The sequence below is a fragment of the Notolabrus celidotus genome, chromosome 15 (genome assembly GCF_009762535.1).
Source record: "Notolabrus celidotus isolate fNotCel1 chromosome 15, fNotCel1.pri, whole genome shotgun sequence".
Taxonomy (NCBI): domain Eukaryota; kingdom Metazoa; phylum Chordata; class Actinopteri; order Labriformes; family Labridae; genus Notolabrus; species Notolabrus celidotus.
In genome coordinates, this window is record NC_048286.1 from 32,742,579 (window position 1) to 32,765,088 (window position 22,510).

General features: G+C 38.7%; 1 protein-coding gene across 3 annotated transcripts in view; it reads left to right on the forward strand.

Annotated features, from left to right (window-relative positions):
• Nucleotides 1-21,739, forward strand: part of asph (aspartate beta-hydroxylase) — a 47,569-nt gene extending 25,830 nt beyond the window's left edge. For all 3 annotated transcript variants that reach the window (XM_034703950.1, XM_034703951.1, XM_034703952.1), the window contains 8 exons: nucleotides 8,538-8,627; nucleotides 8,949-9,029; nucleotides 11,333-11,415; nucleotides 11,552-11,644; nucleotides 14,240-14,936; nucleotides 15,517-15,552; nucleotides 17,395-17,445; nucleotides 19,213-21,739. In XM_034703950.1, coding sequence (XP_034559841.1) covers nucleotides 8,538-8,627; nucleotides 8,949-9,029; nucleotides 11,333-11,415; nucleotides 11,552-11,644; nucleotides 14,240-14,936; nucleotides 15,517-15,552; nucleotides 17,395-17,445; nucleotides 19,213-19,220 — 1,139 coding nt within the window. In that variant the 3' untranslated portion in view covers nucleotides 19,221-21,739. The remainder of the gene's footprint in view (nucleotides 1-8,537; nucleotides 8,628-8,948; nucleotides 9,030-11,332; nucleotides 11,416-11,551; nucleotides 11,645-14,239; nucleotides 14,937-15,516; nucleotides 15,553-17,394; nucleotides 17,446-19,212) is intronic.
• Nucleotides 21,740-22,510: the final 771 nt, after the last annotated feature.

Consider the following 22,510-nt stretch of genomic DNA (forward strand, 5'->3'; position numbering starts at 1 on the left):
CGTCCGGTCCCTCTGTGATCCGTCACAGCACCAGATCTGATGCAACTGCTCATCGTACCTAAAGTCTCTAAAAGTAGTATGGGAGGTAGAACCTTCAGTTATCAGGCTCCTCTCCTTTTGGAATCATCTACCAGTCAGGGTCTGGGAGGCAGACACCCTCTCTACTTTTAAGAGTAGGCTTCAAACTTTCCTTTTTGATAAAGCTTATAGTTAGAGCTGGATCAGGCTTGGACCAGGTCTTAGTTAATCTGCAATATGCCTAGTCTGATATAAGCTTACGGCCAAATTCCACCAGATCTGTGTCCAGTCCGTCTCAGATCTGTCACAGCACCAGATCTGATGCACCTGCTCATCGTACCTAAAGTCTCTAAAAGTAGTATGGGAGGTAGAACCTTCAGTTATCAGGCTCCTCTCCTTTTGGAATCATCTACCAGTCAGGGTCTGGGAGGCAGACACCCTCTCTACTTTTAAGAGTAGGCTTCAAACTTTCCTTTTTGATAAAGCTTATAGTTAGAGCTGGATCAGGCTTGGACCAGGTCTTAATTAATCTGCAATAGGCCTAGTCTGCTATAAGCTTACGGCCAAATTCCACCAGATCTGTGTCCGGTCCGTCTCTCTGATCTGCCACGGCACCAGATCTGATAGGTTTCTGTTCTAGTCAATGTGTTAACTTCCACTGGATCCGCGCCGTTGCGTTCCAGCTGCGTATCTGATCCGGCAGATCGGAGTCCTCCGGATCAGAGATGCAAGACTTCTATTTTTGCCGGATGCCGGAGCGCGACGCATCAATCTCAACAGAGCAGATGGAGAGGGACAGGAAGTCAGGCACCAAAACAAAAGTTAGTTTTCAGAATAAAACACTGGAGTCAACAGGTCAGAGGTTTTCAGTGGACCAGAAAGACAACACGGATGAGGAGAGGAGGAGGAGGAGAATCGTTGATTCAGTGATTACCGCGGGGAAACCTCGGTCACATGACTCCAGCTGTCCGGCGGTCCTGCTCCGTGCTGCATTCCAAAAACGCATCCGGTGGGTGTTGAGGGACGAGAGAGCACGGTGCCGGACTGCAGCGGATCTGGTGGACGTCTCGTGTTAGTGTCAGATCGCCTCAGTGTCAGGGAAAGCCTGGATGTTAAACCTTTACTACATTTTCGTGTTCTCAGTGCTTGTCTTGGTTTTATAGTCGATGCCTCTGTCGTCATCTTGTATCTCGATCCTGTCCGTTTATGCAGCCTTACATTGTAAATGAAGAGAAGTTGAAGTTGTGGATTGAGGATAGGGTTTAATAGTTTAAGGATAACTGTTTTGGTCTTGAACGTGCTTCTCAACGTGTGCAGACTGTTTAAGAATATGGTTCCAACTAGCTTGTCGAAATCTGATCACATTGCAAGCACACTCAGGATTATCAGGTCTGACAACGAAGCCTAGATGTCAACACACACGTAATGCATGAAGGGACTGATTGCATCTTAATATAAGGTGACAGAGGAATCTCAAAGCCATAACATTTCTATCACCTGTGCCCACACTCGGCCCTGTTCATGATTTTAATGCTCCTTTTGAAATCAACCTTCATTTTTTTACTGACTGTGTTTCCTGAAAGCATTAAACGGGTATATCAGGAGCCTCCAGCGTTCTTTAAATGCTGTGTTAGGTTTCTGACTGAGCAGCTTTGTTCGTCTTCCTCTGGAGCTTAGACAGAAGTGCCAAATAAAAGTGTGCTGCGTGCGTTCAGCCGCTGTGAGAGGTGATTCAGACCAGAGGAACGTTGAATCGTTATGCCCCAGTCTTCTTAATTGTTACTACAAGTTTACAAGACTGAGATCATCAACAGGACTATAGTGGAGGGTGTGTGTGTGTGTGTGTGTGTGTGTGTATGTGTGTGTCTTTGTTAACTGGCTTGTAACGCAGCTATGAGCTGTTTGAAATGCATGGATGACACCTGATTTAAAAACAGGCTCTTCCTGCTCCGCCGTGGAGAGATTCCAGCTCAGAGTATTAGAAGAATGAGTCCACGTGATGGAGCACAAAGAAGAAGGGGAAGGGATGAGCTGGAATGTTTTCTTTATACCTCTTTTGAGCTTTTATTTTCACCCATCCTGTTTCACCCGTGCAGTGAGCATCAAGTCTTTCCTGTAGGATTAAAGGTGTACTCATTCAATCCACATGTAGAGCCGTGAGCTTGCAGCACATTCCCTCTGGCAGATGAAGACAGAAAGCACAATGCATTGCAAGAAGTACTCATTCAGAAAACATAGGACACTGCCCCCTACTTGGGCTTTACCTTTTTGGAAAATGCTGACATGCAATATTTCTACTTTGTGTATTTGGTTATGAAAAATACAGAATTTTATATCATGTCATGCAGCATCAGTTATTAAAGCTAGGGTTGGTAGTCTCTGAAAACTAGCATGAATTTGAATGTAGCATCTCCTCAGGACTCCGTTTAACCCCTCCCCTCCCCGCTGTAACCACATGATGGTGACTGATTCAAAACCGGTCCTCACCAAAACATTCTCATAGTGAAAGTTAAAAACACAAACAAACATGGCTGCTGTTAGCACTCACAACTGTGATGCTAACATTATCCAGTTGTCCTGGTGACACGATATCAGGAGAAAAGTTATAACACATATATAACACTGTAACAGCTCTACTGTTTGTTAAACCTGTTCAGTGTAGATGTTCTTAATTCCTACAGTGTTGACAGTCAGTGAAGGCATCAGGAGAGGTGTAGAGTGTGTGAGCGGGAGAGAGGAGAGACAAGAGGAGAAGTTCTTCATTCATTCAAACATTGATTGTTGCTTTGTTGGTTGGCGTGATCACGGCCGACAGTGACCGGTTATTCTTATTCCAAAATGTCATTAATTCTTCTGCTTGTCAGAGCCTCCATGGTGAGAGCTTTTTAGACTCTGATCCGGACTACAGTCCTGAGCAAAGCCCCTCATCGGGTCAGAGGGGACAGGCCCGAGGTGGAGCGAGAGGGGCAGTCAGTAGAGTCTAGGGATGGGTACCTTTCACATTCAAACCGATACGGTACCGATACCCGGTACCTGGGAATCGGTACCGGTACTCAACGGTACCAATTTTCGGTACTTTTGTGTTTTTATGTAGTAATAAATATTAATTTAAAAAAAAATCTCAGAAACAGGATTATATAGGTGATTAGATATATTAGCTGACACGTGCTTGTGGCGTCTAATTGCTCTATCGGGAGTTTATCAATGAACACACGTGAACGCCTGCAGACGGAAAACTTACTTGTTGGGCATTCACGCACACAGGAACGGTTAAAAACAGGGCAGGTAGTCGGAGCGAGAGGGTCAGTCTCAACCATAGACTGTAGAAAATAAACTTAATCCTCATGAAGTTCTGACTCGCGGTTAGTGCGTGCGCCCGTCAGCTGCAGGCTCCGTTTGGCGTGCTCCCGTGCAGATGCAGAAAGCAGAGAGCAGAGACGTCCACCCGGTCAGTCTGACTTTATTACAGGGTGAAAGTATGGAAAATCACCTACTCCTCCACTCCCTCACAGTCACAGGGATGCGTTCAGGTACCGAAACATGGAACCGTTTAATTTTACGTGAGTCTGTACTCGGTAGTACCGGCGGAATTCGGTCGGTACCTTTTTAAAAGTACCGAATTCGGTACCCATCCCTAGTAGAGTCAGGGGAAGCAGAGGCAGGGGACGGGGAAATGTATGCTCTGCAGGAGGCGGGCAGAACGGCAGGATGGGATTTCATTGGTTTAAAATTTTGGACCCCAAAAACGGTGATTGGTTGGTGTTTTCCCAGGTTTACTCCGGCTGTAGATAGCAGCTTTTTTTCACTCTTTTTTAGGAACACATTATGTATTGATTACCATCAGAACATAAAGATCATTTTAACCAGTATAACAAAAAGTGGATCTAAATCTGAACACCAACCCCAGCTTTAACATCAGATCAGATATTCCTTTTATTCGTCCCATGTTTATTTCCTTTGTGACAGCCTGTGTTGTTACTGTGTCAACACACTTTTTAGAGATAGCTCGTTGTCAGTTCACCGCTGACTGGAGGTCTGGATGTCATCACTGCGGTGTTTCTACTCGACACATCAGACTGATTTACACCTCCTCTCTGCAGAACTCTCCGCTCTCACTCTTAAAGAAAGAGACGTAACATCTACAGTCAGAGATCAAGCTGGCTTACTGCAGCTTCCAGCTAAGATTCTCCCTGCACCACATCTTCAGCTGTGTAATGATAGCTTGTGAGTCGTGGGTGCAGTGTAGAAAGCTAGAGAGCGGTGTTGTAACATCTGTCTTCTTTGTTTGAAACATCAGATGAGAAACCCCGAGATTCAGCCGGGCCGGGACTTAAGAGAGGTATCAGCGTGCAGACCGTGCATGACGCTGTGCTGTGTGTTAGTGAGGACTGGACTAACTCTTACAGTCGCTCTCTCTCTAACTGAGATTCATTATGTTTCTCTTTTTAAATAATGACTGACATCATTCTGTGGATACGTCGTGGGCTTGTTTTAACAGTCTGATCTGACTCGATGGTCTTTGGCCTTGTGTTGTGTGCGTGTGTTTGAGACATAAAGTGTGACAGAGTGACGTCAGGGATCTTTAGACAGACGCAGGTCGTGTTGTTTGAAACTAAGTGGTAAAGATGAGCTCAGTCTACTCACTGCTTGGACGTTATTGTGAGAGTGGCGTGATTAAAGTGTGGCTCGGTGCTCTGGATGACATTAGATGATAAAATATGAAATTAAATTTTATAATATCTAATTCATAATATGACTTCTATTGTAAAATATCCAATTCAAGATATGATATTACATTTTATAATATTCTGAATTGGTTTTTTTTGCAATGTAATGGCATATTTTGAATTAGATATCACTTAAATTGTAAAACATCTCATTTAAAATGTCATTAAATTGTTAAATTTCCAATTTAAAATACAATATTAAATTTTAAAGTATCCAATTTAAAATATGACATTAAATTGTAAAATATCAAAATTAAAATATATGACATTAAACCGTCAAATATCCAATTTAAAATATTTCATTAAATAGTAAAATATCCAATTTAATATGACGTTAAATTGAAAAATATCGAATTTAAAATGTCATTAAATTGTAAGATATTTAATTTAAAATATATCATTAAATTTGAAAAAAACTGATTTAAAATATATCATTAAATTGTAAAATATCTCATTTAAAATATGACTTTAAATTGTAAAATATGCAATTTAAAATGAATTTAAATCATAAAATATCCAATTAAAAAGTATGACATTAAATTGTAAAATATCCCATTTAAAATGTCATTAAATTATAAAATATTTAATTTAAAATATATCATTAAATTTGAAAAAACTGATTTTAAAATATGGCATTCAATTGTAAAATATCTAATTCAAAATATGCCATTACATTGTCAAATATCTAATTTAAAATTTCACATTAAATTGTAAAATATCTCATTTAAAATATGACTTTAAATTGTAAAATATCCTATTTAAAATGAAATTGAATCATAAAATATCAAACTTAAATATGACATTAAATTGTAAAATAGCCAATTTAAAATATGACATTAAATTGAAAAATATCTCATTTAAAATGTCATTAAATTATAAAATATTTAATTTAAAATATATCATTAAATTTGAAAAAAAAAAAACAGATTTTAAAATATGGCATTCAATTGTCAAATATCTAATTCAAAATATCACATTAAATTGTAAAATAGCCAATTTAAAATCTTTCATTACATAGTAAAATATCCAAAATTAAATTTTAAAATATCTAATTCAAAATATGTCATTACATTTTAAATTACCTCCATTTTAAATATGTCATTAAATAGTAAAATATCTAATGAATGCAGGTCGTGTTGTTTGAAACTAAGTAGAGAAGATGAGCTCAGTCTACTCACAGCCTGGATGTTATCATGAGAGTGGCGTGATGTAAGTGTGGCTCAGTATGCTCTGGATGTCTTCACTCACACGCCTGACTGATGTGTGGTAACATCTGATAACAGAGTGGATTTCGCACGTTCCCTAAAAGTCACTAAGTGGTGAAAGCATCAAACAATGTCGCTGCTTACTCATCCCAGAACCCTCCTCGACCAAAGACGTGGGCTGGAAGCTGCGCGAGGCTTTAAAGCAGCAGCTGGCCGTCATCCATGAGCGCGTGGAGGCCAGGAAGCTCGCCAAGTTGGCGCTGTTCGAGGTCAGGGAGCTGCTGAAGAAAGAGGAGGAAGAGAAGGAGCTGGAGCTGGGGAGGAAGGAAATGACATCCAGGGTGAAGGAAAGAGTGGCTGCCAGGCTGAAGGAGGAAGAGGAGCAGATAGAAAAAGTAGAAATGGAGAAGGCTCTGGAAAAACTGAGGAAGGAGAAAACAAAACAGGTGGACAAGGAGGGGGAGAAGCAGATGAAGAGTGTAGGCGAGGAGAAGGTGGAGAAGGAGGGGGAGGGAAAGAAGGTGAAGCAGGAAGACGAAGGGAGAGGGACAGAGTCTGCCAAGGAGAAGAAGAAGAGAGGGAGGGCTGATAAATCTGAACGAGGAGGCATCAAGAAGAAGAAGTGAGGGAGGCGTAGGGGAGTTAAAGGAAGGGCGTGTTGTCCGGCTTCAACTTGAGGGCGTCAAACAACGATATCTTATCAGGCAGGTGATCAATATCAGAGTTTATCACACATCAGACTCTTAATCTAATATTTTATCACACATCAGACTCTTAATCTAATAATTTATCACACATCAGACTCTTAATCTAATATCTTACTTCAGGTTTCTGACCATTTCTCCATGTGATGCATCAAATGAATCGTCAGCTCAGTCTCTAAAGGGTTAAAACGACGCCCATATTTGGTCTTTGATTATATAGTGCAGCTTCTATCAATATCAATCAATCAGACTTTATTTATAAAGCACTTTTCATACAATGACATTGTAACACAAAGTGCTGTAAATAAAAACAACTTAAAATAGAATAAATTTTAAACACAATCCTAAGGTTAAGAACACAATATATGCAACAATAATAATAATAAAATAATACAAATAAAATAAAAAAATACAAATAAAAAAGAAGTTGAGAAAACGCTCTCATGATATCTTAATGAGGAAACACTGGAGGGTAAAATAAGATGTTAAAACTCAACACAGGAAGTTAAACTCACCAAAATAAAATACATTTCTAAGATAATAAAACACTAAAATATTGAACCATTAAATGAAAATAATACTTAAAAAAAAAAAAAAAGTACATAGATAAATAAAGTAGAATAAAAGTGAATACATTTGAAATAGATAATTCATAAATAAATAAAAATATTAAGAATAAAAATAAATCTCAACACAGGAAATTAAAATCACCAAAATAAAATACATTTCTAAAATAATAAAACACTAAAATATTAAACAATTAAATGAAAATAAGATACTATACTTAAAAACAAAATGAGTACATAAATAAATAAAGTAGAATAAAAGTGAATACATTTTAAATAAATAAAACTATTAAGAATAAAAATAAAACTCAGTTAAAAGTGAGACTAAAAAGGTCGGACTTAAGTTTGCTTTTTAAATATATTTAAGCTCTGTGCAGCCCTCAGATCTTCAGGTTGGGTGTTCCACATGTGTGGGCCTTGATAATTCAAAGCTGCCTCACCGTGAGTCTTAGTTCTTACTTTTGGTACCATTAAAAGTCCACTACCTGAAGACCTGTGGGCTCTCACTGGCTCATATGATAAAATAGAAGGAGCAAGACCATTAAGAGATTTAAAAACCAATAAAATAATCTTAAAATCTATTCTAAAAGATACTGGAAGCCAATGCAGAGACTTTAAAATTGGTGTGATCATGTGAGCTCTCTTTCTGGTACAATACAATCATTGATCAGTAAATGCATCGCTTCATTACCTTTAAATGAAATCTCTGTGTGTGAGCGACAGAAGGGCGAGCTTAATGAAGTATTTGAAGACGTGAAATCATCTCTCTCTCTCTTTTTAGTTTAGGAATATCTGTGTCATCATAAATACAACTTTGTGATCTGTCAATAAAGTTCATGGATCTGTGTTAGTGTGTCGTCTCTGGCATGCGGACGTGGGTTCAGGTGTGTGTGTGTGTGAGTGTGTGAGGTTAACAGAAAGTAGACCACGTCACGAGTCTTCTTCTTCTTCAGACCATCCTCGGTTTCATCTCTTGTGTTTAGGATTTTACTAGGATGACTGAAATCAACTTTTTTGTACATTTTATGTGACAAATCAACAAAATGTGATTTGTTGTTTCTAAATTATGGATCCTAAATGACTCTCTGGGAAACTTGTAAGTCAGCAAAAGAACCCATGCCTCTGTTTAGATGTCATGATGTTTTAATTTGTGCAGGAGGTCAAACTCTCTTCCCTTCTGATGTACACTCTTTGTATATCAAATAAAGCTCACATCTTGTTTGATTTATCCTAAACTCTGTCACAAACTTGGGTGTGTACACGCATCCTGCAAAACACACGTTCCTTTGCCAACACCTTGTGCATCGTCTCATGTAGGACTGAAAGAGAAAGCTGTCGTGGTCACTTCCCGATCTCAAGAAGCCGCCGCCCCCGTGGAGATTCCTGCACCTGAGCTGACACCGGAAGGTACCACTAACGTTTGTTACACACATTACCTCACACGCTTTCTTCACAGTGTCACTGCACCACAGGAGCACATGGGAACATAAAGTCACTCTGATGAGATGAAGCAAAACTAGAAATTGCACAAGTTCAGGAGACGTATTCAGCTCTCACTTAAAGCAGCTTTAAAGACTGAAAGATTCAGAATCTGTGTTACTGAAAGTGTTCAGGTGATCAAACCGTGAGCGTCTTAATCTAACTCTCTCCTGTGATGGATAAAAAAGAAACATTAAGAAGATTTTTCACCGCCCGTTTGTTCTCCTGCATCACCCTCTTCCCCGTCAGACATCGCTGAGCCTGAACCAGAGCTTGTGGAAGAAGTGATTGAAGCTGCTGCAGCAGATGACACTGCTTCATCTCCACCAGGTGTGTATGCATGTAACTGCTTTCATTCGACAGGACAGTGTGACAACTGTGTGCGCTTCATTGATACAGGCAGATGGTAAATGTGTCTGAGTGACTTTGATTCATTGTTGAAGCAGAAACCAGAGAGAATAAGAGAGTGTGAATGATTTAGGCAAGTTTATTTAGAAAGCATCATTCATACAAAGAGCAATTCAAAGTGCTTTACAGAGTTAAAAACAAAATCAACAACCAACAAAAACCAAATCTTCCCAAGATTAAGACTCCCACATTGAATCTGTAGTGTTGAGTTGCAGCCTGAAGCTGGCTCAGACCTCTTGACACCCCGCAGGGTGCCAGACAGCCAAACATCCAATTTAAATTCTGACATTGAATTGAAAAGTATCTCATTTAGAATTTTGCATTAGATTGTGAAATATTAAATTTAAAATGTGGCAGTAAGTGATGAAATATCTTCTTTAAAATATGACACTAAATTGTAAAAATATCTCATTTAAAATTTGGCATTAAATTGTAAAATATTTCATTTAGAAATATGACATTAAATTGTGAAATATTAAATTTAAGATATGACATTCAATTGTAAAATATCTTATTTTAAAAATAACATTTAATTGAAAAATATCCAATTAAAAAATATGACTTTAAATTGTAAAAATAAAAAATGTGGCATTACATTTTAAAATATCTAATTTAAAATATGACATTAAATTGTAAAATATTTAATTTAAAATATGAAATTAGATTGTGAAATATGTAACTTAAAAAAATACATTTAATTGTAAAATATCTAATTTGAAATATGACATAAAACTTTAAAATATCTTATTTTAAAAATAACATTAAATTGAAAAAAATCCAATTTTAAAAAATGACATTACATTTTAAAATATCTAAGTTAAAATATGACATTGAATTTCAAAAATATCTAATTTAAAATATGACAATTAATTGTAAAATATTTAATTTAAAATATGAGATTAGATTGTGAAATATCTAATTTGAAATATGACAAAACTTTAAAATATCTCATTTTAAAAATGACATTAAATTGTAAAATATCTTGATTAAAATATGACAAATAAACAGACATTAGCATTAAAGCATAAAATATTTATATTTTTGAAATGTAAGATCAAGAAAGAACATGAAATTAAATTAAATTAGAACTCAGTTTGTTAAAAGAAATCCTTGAGTTTATGAAAAATGGCAAAACTTTGTAAGTAAAGAAATAAAAACTTGGGTTTAAAATGTTGTTTGCTTCCATGAGAGAGTAGAGTAAGCAGCATAAAAGTGGATTGTTTTTAGTCTGGATCTAAAAGTGGTCAGAGTCTAATATTATCTTATTATTCCAGGTCAGTGTTGCATCATTTAGAGATGCAGAAATGCAGGATACAGTCCGCTGTGGGGCTGTTTTTCCTGAGTTGTAAATATCTATTTTAAGTGTTTCCGGCCAATCATGAGACATATTTCTTGAACAACTGAACCCAATTTAATAACATATTTTTAATTTGCACAAAGAAGAGAAACCAGACAGAGCTCTGTTCTACATTAGCATCTTACAGTGTTTATATAAAATCAGCAGATCCACTTCACAGTCTGATCTCTCTGATATTTCCCCCCTGGTCTCTCCTTACTCCACATGAATCTTGAAACATGCTCGTCTGTTCTCCCGTACTGTGTCAGAGGAATGTCAACGAGCCGTAACGGGAACACGTGGAGTTCTGTGGTTAAACGTTTGAATGGATTTGATTCTGCTGCCAAAGTGACACAGAGCAGGTCCAACGAGGTCGTCAGTTCTGTGTTTATGCAGTGGTTAATATCTCATAACGGAGATGTTCTTAAAGTGAGCTCAGTCAAAGATAACTCACATGGGATTAAATCAAAGTAAATTTTCAAAATCTGGGTTTTATGTTACATTAAGGACGTTTACATTATTTCCACCAGAGGCAGATCTGATCCTCATCTAACAGCAAACTGTGAACTCAAAGACATTAAAGTTCTGGTAAACACAGACCCACCTAAACATGGTATTCTGCAGAAGTCATATATTCACCAGTCACAGTAGAACGTTAGTATTTCAGTGTTCCACCTTCATGTTCTAGTGCATTCACATCAGACCACTAACCGTTCAATCCAACAAGCTGCCTGGAGTCTTAGTTCTGGATGCTTCATGTGTTGTTGTTTGTGTGAAACAGCAGACAGGACTGGGCTCAGTACGAGGAGCAAAATCAGAACTTGTCCTGCAGGATGGACTCTGTGATTCATGGAGAGTCTGTAAAACTCCAACATGTTTCTCTTTCTAGAGCCTGAACCTGAAGAGGTGATTCCTGAGGCTGAACCAGAACCAGAACCTGAGGCTGAACCAGAGCCCGAGGAGACTCCTGAGGTTTGTACACATTTAAAAAACTTTTGTTTGTCTTTTTTTAACCTCAGGAAGTTAAACTTTCAAATCAAATGTTCATCAAACATAATCCTGACACACTTCACATGTAGTAACACTGAAGGGATGATTTCTGTTTCAGGTGATTGAGGAGGATCCAGAGGTGCTGGAGGAAGAAGCTCCAGCTGTGGAGGAGGAGGAGGAGGAGGCAGCAAGCGAGGAAGCCACAGAGGAGGTAAGGGAATCAACAAGGCCTCTAACTCAGTCCAGTTAAAAAGATGAGTAGAACTTCAGCTTCATCAGACACGGATATCAAAAGGAAGTGTGAACTGGGTTTTAGAATAAGATTTAGAATAGTTATGAAAGTGACTACATTTATTTATTTATTATTTATGGTTTATATTACAAACTGAGAACAGCCGTCCCATGCAGGTATCAGAGAGTTTGTAGCAAATGCTAATTTGCAGCAGCCGTTCCTAGAGGGACTTTAAAACAAAAGTGAAGCAATACATTTCAAATTAATAAAATATTAATAGTAAAAATAAACTTAATTTATGTAGAACTTTTTAAAACAGGGTTGCAAAGTGCTGTACACATGAAAAATGAAGGGAAAATTCAACTAATAAAGAGAAATGTGAGGAATACAATGATTAAAATATAAAAATTAATAAATACAAAATAATGTTAAAAAAATAATAAATTAAAGTACAATTTCAAAATAGAAAAAAATGAAAATATTAAATAATATAAATATAATAAATTAATTAAATTAAACTAAAACAGCAGGGAATTGAGTAACATAAAAGCCAAATTTAAAGAAGGTTAAAAAGCTAAAACCAACAACAATTTCAATAAAAAGAAATAAAACAAAGTCAGAAGAATACAAAAAAAACTAGAGATTAGAGATTAAATATAAAATCCTGCCTAAAAGCAGAATAAAAGCAGTGTATGAAGGATACCTGATGTGCTTTTACAGGAGATAATTACAGCAAGATACATTTAACCCCATTTGGCTGTGAAGAATCATACAGAGCATCAGACATGAGTGCAGGTTTGTTGCTGAATTATTAAGGATCTAGTCTCTCTTAAACGAGGTGAAGTTTGAAATGAGTGATCAGGTCGAGAGTTTTAGGATTTTATCCCTTCACAGAGAAAAAACATTCTGCAGAATGAAACTTTAGTCACCACTTAAAGGTGACATATCACGCTTTTTTCATCAATATATATCAGTCTAAGAGGTCCCCAAAACATGTCTTTAAAGTTTATGCTCAAAAAAACACTTTGAAATCAGATTTTGGTCTGCCTGAAAACCCCTCTTCTTCAGTCCTCCTCAGAACAGTCTGTTTTCTCTCTGACCACGCCCCCTCAGGAAGTGGATGTGGCCTCGGCTCTCCGGCACGTTGATCTAATGTTTACATGTTGGCTGAATATACACGGCTGCTCACAGACCCGCGTTACTTCAACCCTCTGAATCTGATCCAGAATCTGATCCTGACGGAGAGGTGCCTGCAGCAGGACCTTTCTGAACCATTGGTCACAGATTTAGTGTTTCTTGTTGTTTTATTTGTCAGCATGTAGACGTGTGTCTTGGTACACAGCTACAGCTATGTAGCTATGCTAACTAGCGCTAGACAACTAGCATGCCTCCCTCCTAAGCTCCTTGTTAGCACACATGTGTGCAGGGAATGAAAAACGGAGGAGGGGTTGAGTTGTATTTTATACAGTCTATGGGCTGAACAAGCTCCGAGCTCTGACTCCGTGACAGACCGGATATTGTTGTTACGTAACAAAAACACGGAAGTCTGAAACGGCTCGTTTCACACACATTTACAGAAAGGTGGAGAAATCAGAACAGGGGCAGAATGGATTCTTTTCATTCTGGGGGGGTTTGTAGACAGGGACACATATTTCAGGTAGAGAACCATTAAAAAGTCCATTTTGCATGATATGTCACCTTTTAAAGCTGCTCTGTTGGATCTGTGTCTGCAGAAATACCTCCACACCATCAGCTAAAAGAACAAGTTTATCAGTGGAGTTACTTTCATGCATGTTACAGATCATCAGTCCACATTTAGATGAGGCATTCTTGGTTTAAGGTTGTATGGTTGTAGTAAGAGAGAGCCAGGAGAGGAGATGATAATGAGGTGAAGATAACAAGACCACTGATAACAGATGAAGCAGCAGTTGTGGTTGGAGTCATGGATCAGATTTATCTGAAGAAGGACAGAAAGAGAAGTGAAGAGACACAAAACACCTTATTATGAATGAGACCGTGTCATGTTTGTAAATTAGCATTAGCTATGATGGAATATAAATGTAGGAGCTCCACAGAGGAGGGGAAAACAATCTCTGGATGAAGTGTTTGCAGTGTCGAGAGGTGTTGGAGTATCGTTGAAGCAGCCTGAAAATAAAGAATCGCTTCAATCAGATCTAAAAGATACTAATGTATGAAACCCTGATCAAGAGGTTAAAGTCAACAATGCAGGAGTTTAAGAACATCTGATCATGCTCTCCATGACGGGATGTGACAGTCGATGGTTTTCAAAGCAAGACGTCTAACAAGACTGATCAGGGAGAATCTAGTCTGTTCCTCTTCAATGATAGGAACTCAAAACCATCTGCTTCACTGTGAGGATCTGTAAAAAAACATCAGAGAATTTATTCTAAAAACAAGCAGGAATAAAAACCAAACAGCACACCAGTCACACATTCACACGAGCAGAAACACACTGGAACACGGCCGACACATCATCAAAGTTTGAAATGAGTGCGAGTCTGTCAAAAAGAAAAGTATTAAATGAATAACTGATGGAAATGTGGTTTGATTCAGGCTGCTCCAGTTGAAGAGGAGGCAGCAGCTGAAGCTCCAGAAGAGGTGGAGGAGGAGGAGGAAGCAGCAGCAGAGCAGGCTGTGGAGGAGGAGGAGGAAGCTGCTGAGGAGGCAGTGGAGGAGATCCAGGAGGCCGTCGAGGAGGCTGTCGAGGAGGCCATCGAGGAGGTCGCCGAGGAGTTGTTTGCAGAAGAGAGCGCTCCTGTCGAAGAAGCCATCGAGGCTCCAGCTGAGGAAGAGGAGGCTGCTGCTGCTACAGAAGAAGCTGCTGAGGAAGAGGCTGCACCTGCTGAGGAAGAGGAGGCTGCACCTGCTGAGGAAGAGGCTGCACCTGCTGAGGAAGAGGAGGCTGCACAGGAAGAGGAGGCTGCTCCTGCAGAAGACGCTGTCGAGCCAGCTGAGGAAGAGGAGGCTGTTGAAGTGGTAGCAGAAGAAGAAGAGGCCGCTCCTGCAGAAGAGGAAGCAGCAGCAGAAGAAGAAGAGGCAGCAGCAGTGGAGGAAGCAGTGGAGGAAGCAGTAGAGGAAGCAGTAGAGGAAGCAGTAGAAGAGGTGGCAGCAACACTAGAGGAACCTGCAGCAGCCGAAGAAGTAGTAGAGGAGGAAGAGGAAGCAGCTACAGAGGAGCCCGCTGAGGATTCAGACGTACAGGAGGAAGCAGCGGCTGAGGAGCCCGCCGAAGAGGAGGAAGCAGCAGCAGGTAACGAGAGAAGGATGTTAGAAATGTTTAAAGGTTGTTTGAAAGTTCAGATCAAAGTCGAAACAAACAGTCTAAAGGAAAAGTTCGACATTCAGGATTCAAAGATAGAAGGGAAAGGAAAGGTGGTTCAAATATCAGTTTGTTTACACAAGCACAGAGGACTAATGCTAAAGGAGGAAGAACACTTCATTAGAGTCCTCAAGGAAGTCTGTAGACCTGAGGTTCAGTATCTTGAGTTAGAGGGTCAGGCCTGAATATCAAGAAACAGTAAGTCATGCAAAAGTAGACTTGACCTCAACAGATGTGTGTAACCTGTGTCTCATGTCTGCTGGATGTGAGAGGCTCAGAGCCACACGAGCAGAATGAAACATGAGACATCCGGGGAGGTGTTGTGGAGATATTCAGGAGTCACCGTGGTGCTGAGGTTGTTGGTTTAAATCCATCTCCACCACTCGCTGCTCCTCCAGTCAAACAGCTCACACACAATGAATGAATGAAATATTCAGACATGTTAAAGGAAAGTTCAGACTGTTTATTTATTATTATTATTTTAATTGTTTTATTTGTTTTGTTTCAACAGAAGACACACAAGAGGAAGAGGAGGCAGCAGAAGAAGGTGGGTACCAAACTAAAAAACTTTAAAGACTTCAGGGAAGGATAAAAATAATAATAGACTCATATTTGATATCAGATAATCCTCCCAGTGCAGAATCACTTTATTACACTCCATTTACAGTCAGTGTGTGTGTACATGTGACTTCTAGTAGAAGGATATCTCTTGACTCATATCCTCAATCAAATGATGCTGCCAGCGCTGACGAGCACCCAGGACTGTGCCTCTGTGCATCTGCAGGGCTGCCTGGTAGCCTGGTCTAATACAGGAGGACTCTCTATGAGGTGAAGGCTTGTCCAAAGTTTAAGTTTGACGCCTTCTTCTTAATATCCTTTGCCCTGTTGTCAGAAATAATAACTTAAAAATCAAGAGTAAAAGTAGGAACCCCCTGAGCCTGATGAGTCCTGGTGATCATCCAGTGATGAGGAGGAATCAAACAGAAGTTCTAGTTGAGCAGATTTAAGTGAACCACTGTGAAGAGAAGTTCTCATATTGGTGTTATTACTGCCTGGCTGAGTGACTGAAGGAGTAAAGCGGTCGGTTGGGTACCGCCCAAACCTCTCTGAACACACAGGTGTTGGTGTAAACACACACACACACCACTGTGTACACATGTTCTTACACAGCAGGTACACAGCCCAGTACAATCCATAATTATCATGTGGTCTGTCGTTGACATTCATGATTATGTTTTATGGTTTATGACAGGACTTGTGTTGGATGTTGTTCACAGTACAGGTTGATGGAGTTTATACTTTTAAAACCGAACATCAGGGAAATAAGAATCAGAATCAGAAATACTTTATTTATCACAGGGAGGGAAATTCAGTCATTACAGAGCTCTTATAAACAGTATGTGAGAAAGTTAGATATTAATAGAAGAAGGAATAAAATAAGACACAAATAAATAAAATAGAATAAAATAAAGGTTAAAAAAATAGAAAAGAATAAGATCAAATAAAATAGATTAAAATAAAGATAATATAAAATACAATAAAGATCAAATGAAATAAATAAAGGTCAAATAAAAAAAAGATAAAATAGCATTAAATAGAATAAAGATAAAATATAAGATATACATATGAATAAAATGAAATAAAGGTCAAATAAAATAGAATAAAATAAAAATGAAATAAAATAGAATAAAATAAAAATAAAATAAAATAGAATACCATAAAGATAATATAAAATAAAATAAAGATAAAATAAAAATAAAGGTCAAATAAAATAAAGATCAAATAAAATAAAGATCAAATAAAATAAGATATGCATATGAATAAAATTAAATAAAGGTCCAATAAAATAAAGATAAAATTAAAATAGAATCAAGATCCAATAAGTTACATATGAATAAAATCAAATAAAGATCAAATCAAATAAAGATCAAATCAAATCAAATCAAATATTAAAGTATAGAAGAAGAAGAAGAGTACTTTATTAATCCCCATGGGGGAAATTCAATTTTTCCACTTGTGTTCATTTTTGGTCCTGCTACACATAGTTTGGTATACAGTATATAGACAATTTTATGCACAAACATGCAGTGGACATGCACTTAAGGAGAGAAGTCAGAGTGAGGATGCTGCCATCAACCAGCGCACCCAGAGCAGTTAGGGGTTTGATGCCTTGCTCAAAGGCACCTCGGCAGTGTCCTTCTGTATATACAGAAGTGCAGAACATGCTACTTTTGCAACAACAGTGCAGGAGTTTTTTTGTGATGTGTACACACACTCAGAAGGTCTCAGGTCTCCAGTTGATGCCCTGTGCATGGTGAGGTTTGTAAGGGATAAGGTGATGCTCTGTGTGATCTGGTGCTCTAACCTGGGTCTGTGTTTCTCTTTGCAGTAGCAGCAGAGTTTGCCGAGACAATGGAACAGATTCTGGATGAGCCCACAGGTAAACATGTTCTCTTACATACTTTAAAAGGACTTAGTTTACAATGTTTAAAAAACTTATGAAACATTATATAATCCAGAGGTTATGGCATATGGCCAGAGTGGCCGTCTGTGAGTAGGATGTTTGCTCTAGTCTGTGTGTATTTGCTTATCAGCTGCACTTTGGCAGCGTTTCAGAACACATTATCTGTAACCGGGCTTTAACCTTTCTTAAAGTTCCCTGAAGCTTTATCAATTACACAAGGAGTTGCATCAGTGAGCGGGGAAGGTAAACCACCTTCAGAGGACGCACGGCTTCAAAGTAGTAATGTGTTTTTATTACACAGAACTTTAAATCTGCACTGATCACCATTCATCAAAACAAAACCAGAAGACTTAACTCTGATCAGATCCTAACATCACGTCCCAAAACAAGTATGAATGTTTGTAGATCAGGAAATATAACCAGAGTCTGATATTTTATTAATAAGCAATATTAACTTTCATAATAATAACGTGATGAAGGTTCCAGTTTGATGATTATTCTGTTGGTTCATTAAACTTTGAATAAATAATCCTGAGATTAAAGGTTATTAAAATGTTTTCCTCTCTCTCTCTCACTTTTTAGTTTCTTCTTAAATTTTAAATCAAAGTTTTCAGGTTCAAGATTAATAAACATGACAATCAGTGTCTATCCCAAACTCTGCCCTGAACACACGAGTCACATGACGTCTGTTCTTTTCTCCTTTTTTCTTCTCTTTTCTTATTTTTTTGCTCTTTTATTTTCTCCTTTTTTTCTTTGTCTTGTAGATTCTTTTCTCATTTTCTTTCTTTTCTTCTCAAATTTTTCTCCTTTTTTGATTTCTTTTTTTTCACTTTTCTTCTACCTTTTTTTTTCTTCTTTTCTTTTCTCCCTGTTTTCTTTCTTTCTCTTTTTTTTCTTTTCTCCCTTTTTTCTTCTCTTAATCATTTTCTTCTTTTTTTCCCTTTCTTTTTTGTCTTTCCTATCCCAATTTTTATTTTATTTTTGCTCTTTTCTTTTCTCCTTTTTTTTCTTTTCTCCCTTTTTTCTTCTTTTTAACTTATTTTCTCTTTTTTCTTGTTCCTTTTTTTTGTTTATTTTCTCTTAAAATTTATTTATTTTCTCCCTCTTTTTTTCTTCTCCCTTTCTGTCTTTCCTTTCTCCATTTTTCACTTTTATTTTCTTTTGGCTCTTTTTTTTTTGTCTTTTTATTTCCTCTTTTAAATTATTTTGTCCCTTTTATTTCTTTTTCTTTTCTCCCTTTCTCCTTTTCCTTTTCCTTTTTCTATTCTCATCTTTTTGTTATTTCTCTCTTCCATTCTCCCTTAATTCATTTCTCTTCTCCTCTCGATTTTGAGAAACTAAGACTTAACTTCTGCTATCGTTCATGTTCCCTGGTCTCAGTAGTTTCAGTGGCTCAGATACTTATTAATATTTATAAAATGTAACGCTTATTGAGATGGTCTATATATCTTCATCTCTCACTCCCACGGCCTTCACAAAGGAGATGTTAAAAGAGCAGTGAGGATCGAGCTGGTCAGTTTTAGATGAGAGATGGAGATAAGGAGTCTGTTAAAGTCCAGATGATGGTCAGGGTCTTGATACCATGTTGGTGTAATGTCAGGCTGAGATCTGAAAGTGATGAATCTCTGATCATAAGGAGCAGTGCTGTAATAAATCCTGATGATCCTTTAATGTCTTTGAGAACTTTCAGACACCTTCATGATGTAAAGTCTAAACCTTGTGTTTCTGCCCCCCCCCTCTCAGAAACGTAGAGGCTGTTGCAGACGTCATGGTGACGGAGCAGGGACCCACTGATGTTGCATCGTCTGCACCACCTGAGGACACTCAGAGCGATGATGCACCTCTCCATCTCCTGAAAAATGATTGAGTCATTCTGACTTCCCCTCTCTCTCTCTCTCTCTCTCTCTCTCTGTCCCTCTTCATGTTTTCACACCTTTAAACTTTCTGTTGATATGAATGAATGAGATGATGAATTGTCCATAAGTCCTCCACCTTTACCCCCGGTTTCCTCCACCCTCCACCCTCTGACCTTTCTCGCTCCACACCTGGAGCGCTCGTTTGGTTCCAGACAGCTTGTACGACTGCCCCCTCCTCCCCTCGTCTTTGTCTTGCAGCCACCCCAGCAGGGTCTTGAGTTTGCAAGAGCTGAAACGTTGAACCAGTCTGGAACCTTGAAGTCTTTTAGTGACGTAGCTTTGCTTTCTCCAGCTTAAAGTACTGAAGCCCAAAGCTCACACCTGAGCTGCGTCTCTGGCGTTGCAGGTTCAGAGGCAGTCCTGCTCTGAACAGTGCATCAGGTCTCCACTGAGGTATCAAACATTATTTTAGAACAAAGAAGTTCCTCCACCTTCCCCCTTGAGTTCTGCTCGGTCTTGTTAAAGCTATGCAAAGCTGTCTTGATGTCCATCATCCCCCCCTCTCCCCTTTCTCCCCGACTCCACCCTTCAGTCTGCCAGTTTATTACTTACCACTCGTATGTGTCGACTCCTGAATGAGCCACGTACTACCTTTTTTGAATTTCACAGATAAAGCTGGTGTGTGTGTGTGTTTACGTGTGTGTGTGTTTGAGAGTGTGTGTAACCTTCAATGAGAGCGCTCCCTCTGGTGCGAACGTGTGACTCTGAAATCTCTTTTTGCTGAATAATAACTCTGTGAGCCGTAGATACCGTGTCCAGTTTAAAGATAGTGTTGTTGTTTTTTTTGTTCTTTAATCTGTACCTCAGTGTGTTTGTGTTCTGTAGATTCCTAGCTGTTTCTTTACTTTCTTTTTTTTTAGTTTCAGATACAAATACTAAGACCATCGAAAACTAGTCAGAACTTTGAACTGAAGTCTTTCACTGAAACTTCAGCTCTGTCTGTTTAAGCTGTGACATACATGAGGGAACCATGAACAGAGGAAGCTGATCATTTCTGGTGTAAACGTTTCTTTTTTTCTCTGATAATCCAGCGACGCGTGGATCCAGTCCTACAGATTTAGGCGTTTTTAAATTCCACACACTTCTGATTCCTGTTTTCCTCTTCAGTGGTGAAACTCCACAGCTCCACTCCCTCTGATAAAACGTCTACCTGTTGTTCTTGTCTCAAAGGGAAACTTAAGCTGACTCGTTCCCATACGTTCTGCTTCATCTCTTTAGCGTCTTGGTGTCTTTTTTTTCTGTTTTGTTTTTGTAAACATTGATCCGTGGTCGCAGCTCCTCCTCCTCCTGCAGGCTCATAGATCAGATCATCTTTCATCTATCACAGGACTGAACTGAAGGTCAGACGACACCCATGTTGTGTGTTGTTTTGAAGATGATGTCCAAAAACGTGCAGGTTTCACTCTCCAAGAGTGTATTTACATGTGACACACACAGTTTTGGAACAACTGGTGCAACACGGTGGATGTTGTTCTGATACTATAAATAGATCTGATTTAAGAAAACACTACAGTTAGAAGAAGAAGAAGAAGTTCCTCATACTGTAAAATGAAATCACTTGGACGAACAGGTCTAGTGTGTTTCTCTCGCCCCCCTGACATACTGTCTCCACCAGATATCTTTAGGGATGTGACACATTCCAGTGTTGTGCGGTAGCTCTTTGTAAGATGTCCTCTCTGTTTCCTACGTAATGATAGCTAGTCTTTTTCTACTTCTTCACACTTTTCAATTCAATGTGAACTGTAAAAGCTTTTTAAGATCTAAGATTTCAATAAGAACCAAGACAATAACCTAGATTTTTTGAAAAGGAACATTTTTAAAAAGGACTCGAGGAAAAAAAAACAAAAAAAAAAAACAACTCTTGCATTCGAAGCTTTTCTGTGAAGCTTTCACGGTTTGTGCCGGGCAGGTTAAAGAGGCAGTGCTACTTCAGGAAACACTTAATTCTCCAAGGAATGAAAACGGAAGAGCAATAACACTCAAAAAGCAGCCGAGCGGCCCCGGTGACAGATGTTTGTGCTTCTTCTTCTTACCAACGTTCGAACAGAAGTCATGCATATGTTCGGGAAGGGGTTGTAATGAAATGGACAGATTTTTCTACCAAACACACCGAACTGGATCTGTGCAGCACACGGGCCTGCACCGGTCTATGGGGGGGAAGTAATATTGATGGTGAAAAACTACCCATGTCTTTGCCTAACAGTGCTGTCTACAGGTGGAATGACATCCTGTAGATGCTTATGATGACTAAGTTATTGTGAAGTAATGATGGATTGTGTAAAGCAGTCATGAAGTGTCACGATTCTCTGTAAACAATCTGTTGCTACCTGCAATAAAAGGTTTGGGGAAAAAAACAAAACAATGACTCCTTTTTTTTTATTCGATCATTTTGTGGTTTCATGAAACCGGTTACACTCCAAGACCAAGGTCCAGAAGAAGAGCCAGAACACTTATTAACTAACACTGTGATGGATCAAATGTTAATTATCTTCAATGATCCAAAGTCAGAAGGATTGAAGAGAGCCAAACGGAGCAGGTCTAGACTGTACTCTATGTTCTATTATTAACAAAGACCCAACATCAAGACCGGATCAGATCCAGTCCCATCTTCCAGACAGGACTCAGTCTGATCTCATCTTAATCCACCATGAGCAGAGCACTTTGCAGCATTTAGCAAGTTACAGTGGCAAGGACAAACTTCCTTTAACAGGCAGAAACCTCCAGCAGGACCAGACTCATGTTAGACACACATCTGCTGAGACCGTGTTGGAGAGAGGGATAGAGGGAGGTGAAGAGAGAGAGAGAGATGATAGTGGGGAGACGGATAGTAGTAGTTGTAGCAGCTGGAGTCTGACACGTCCACAGCAGCAGAGATCCAGAGGAACCTACGAGACAAGGGAGCTCAGGGACTCCAGAAAGGTCTATGGTTAGTAACTTTAATGGGACAGGAAGAGTTAAAGTGAGAGACAGGCAGAGAGAGGAGAGAGAGGGAAAGACAGGATCCCAGTGTGTCAGTCTAAGCCTATAGCAGCATAACTAAGAGCTGAAGAAAAGAGAGGGAGACAAGAAGAAAGAAAAGAGGAGAATAAATGGTGAAGGAATGACAGAAGGAAAGGACGGGATAA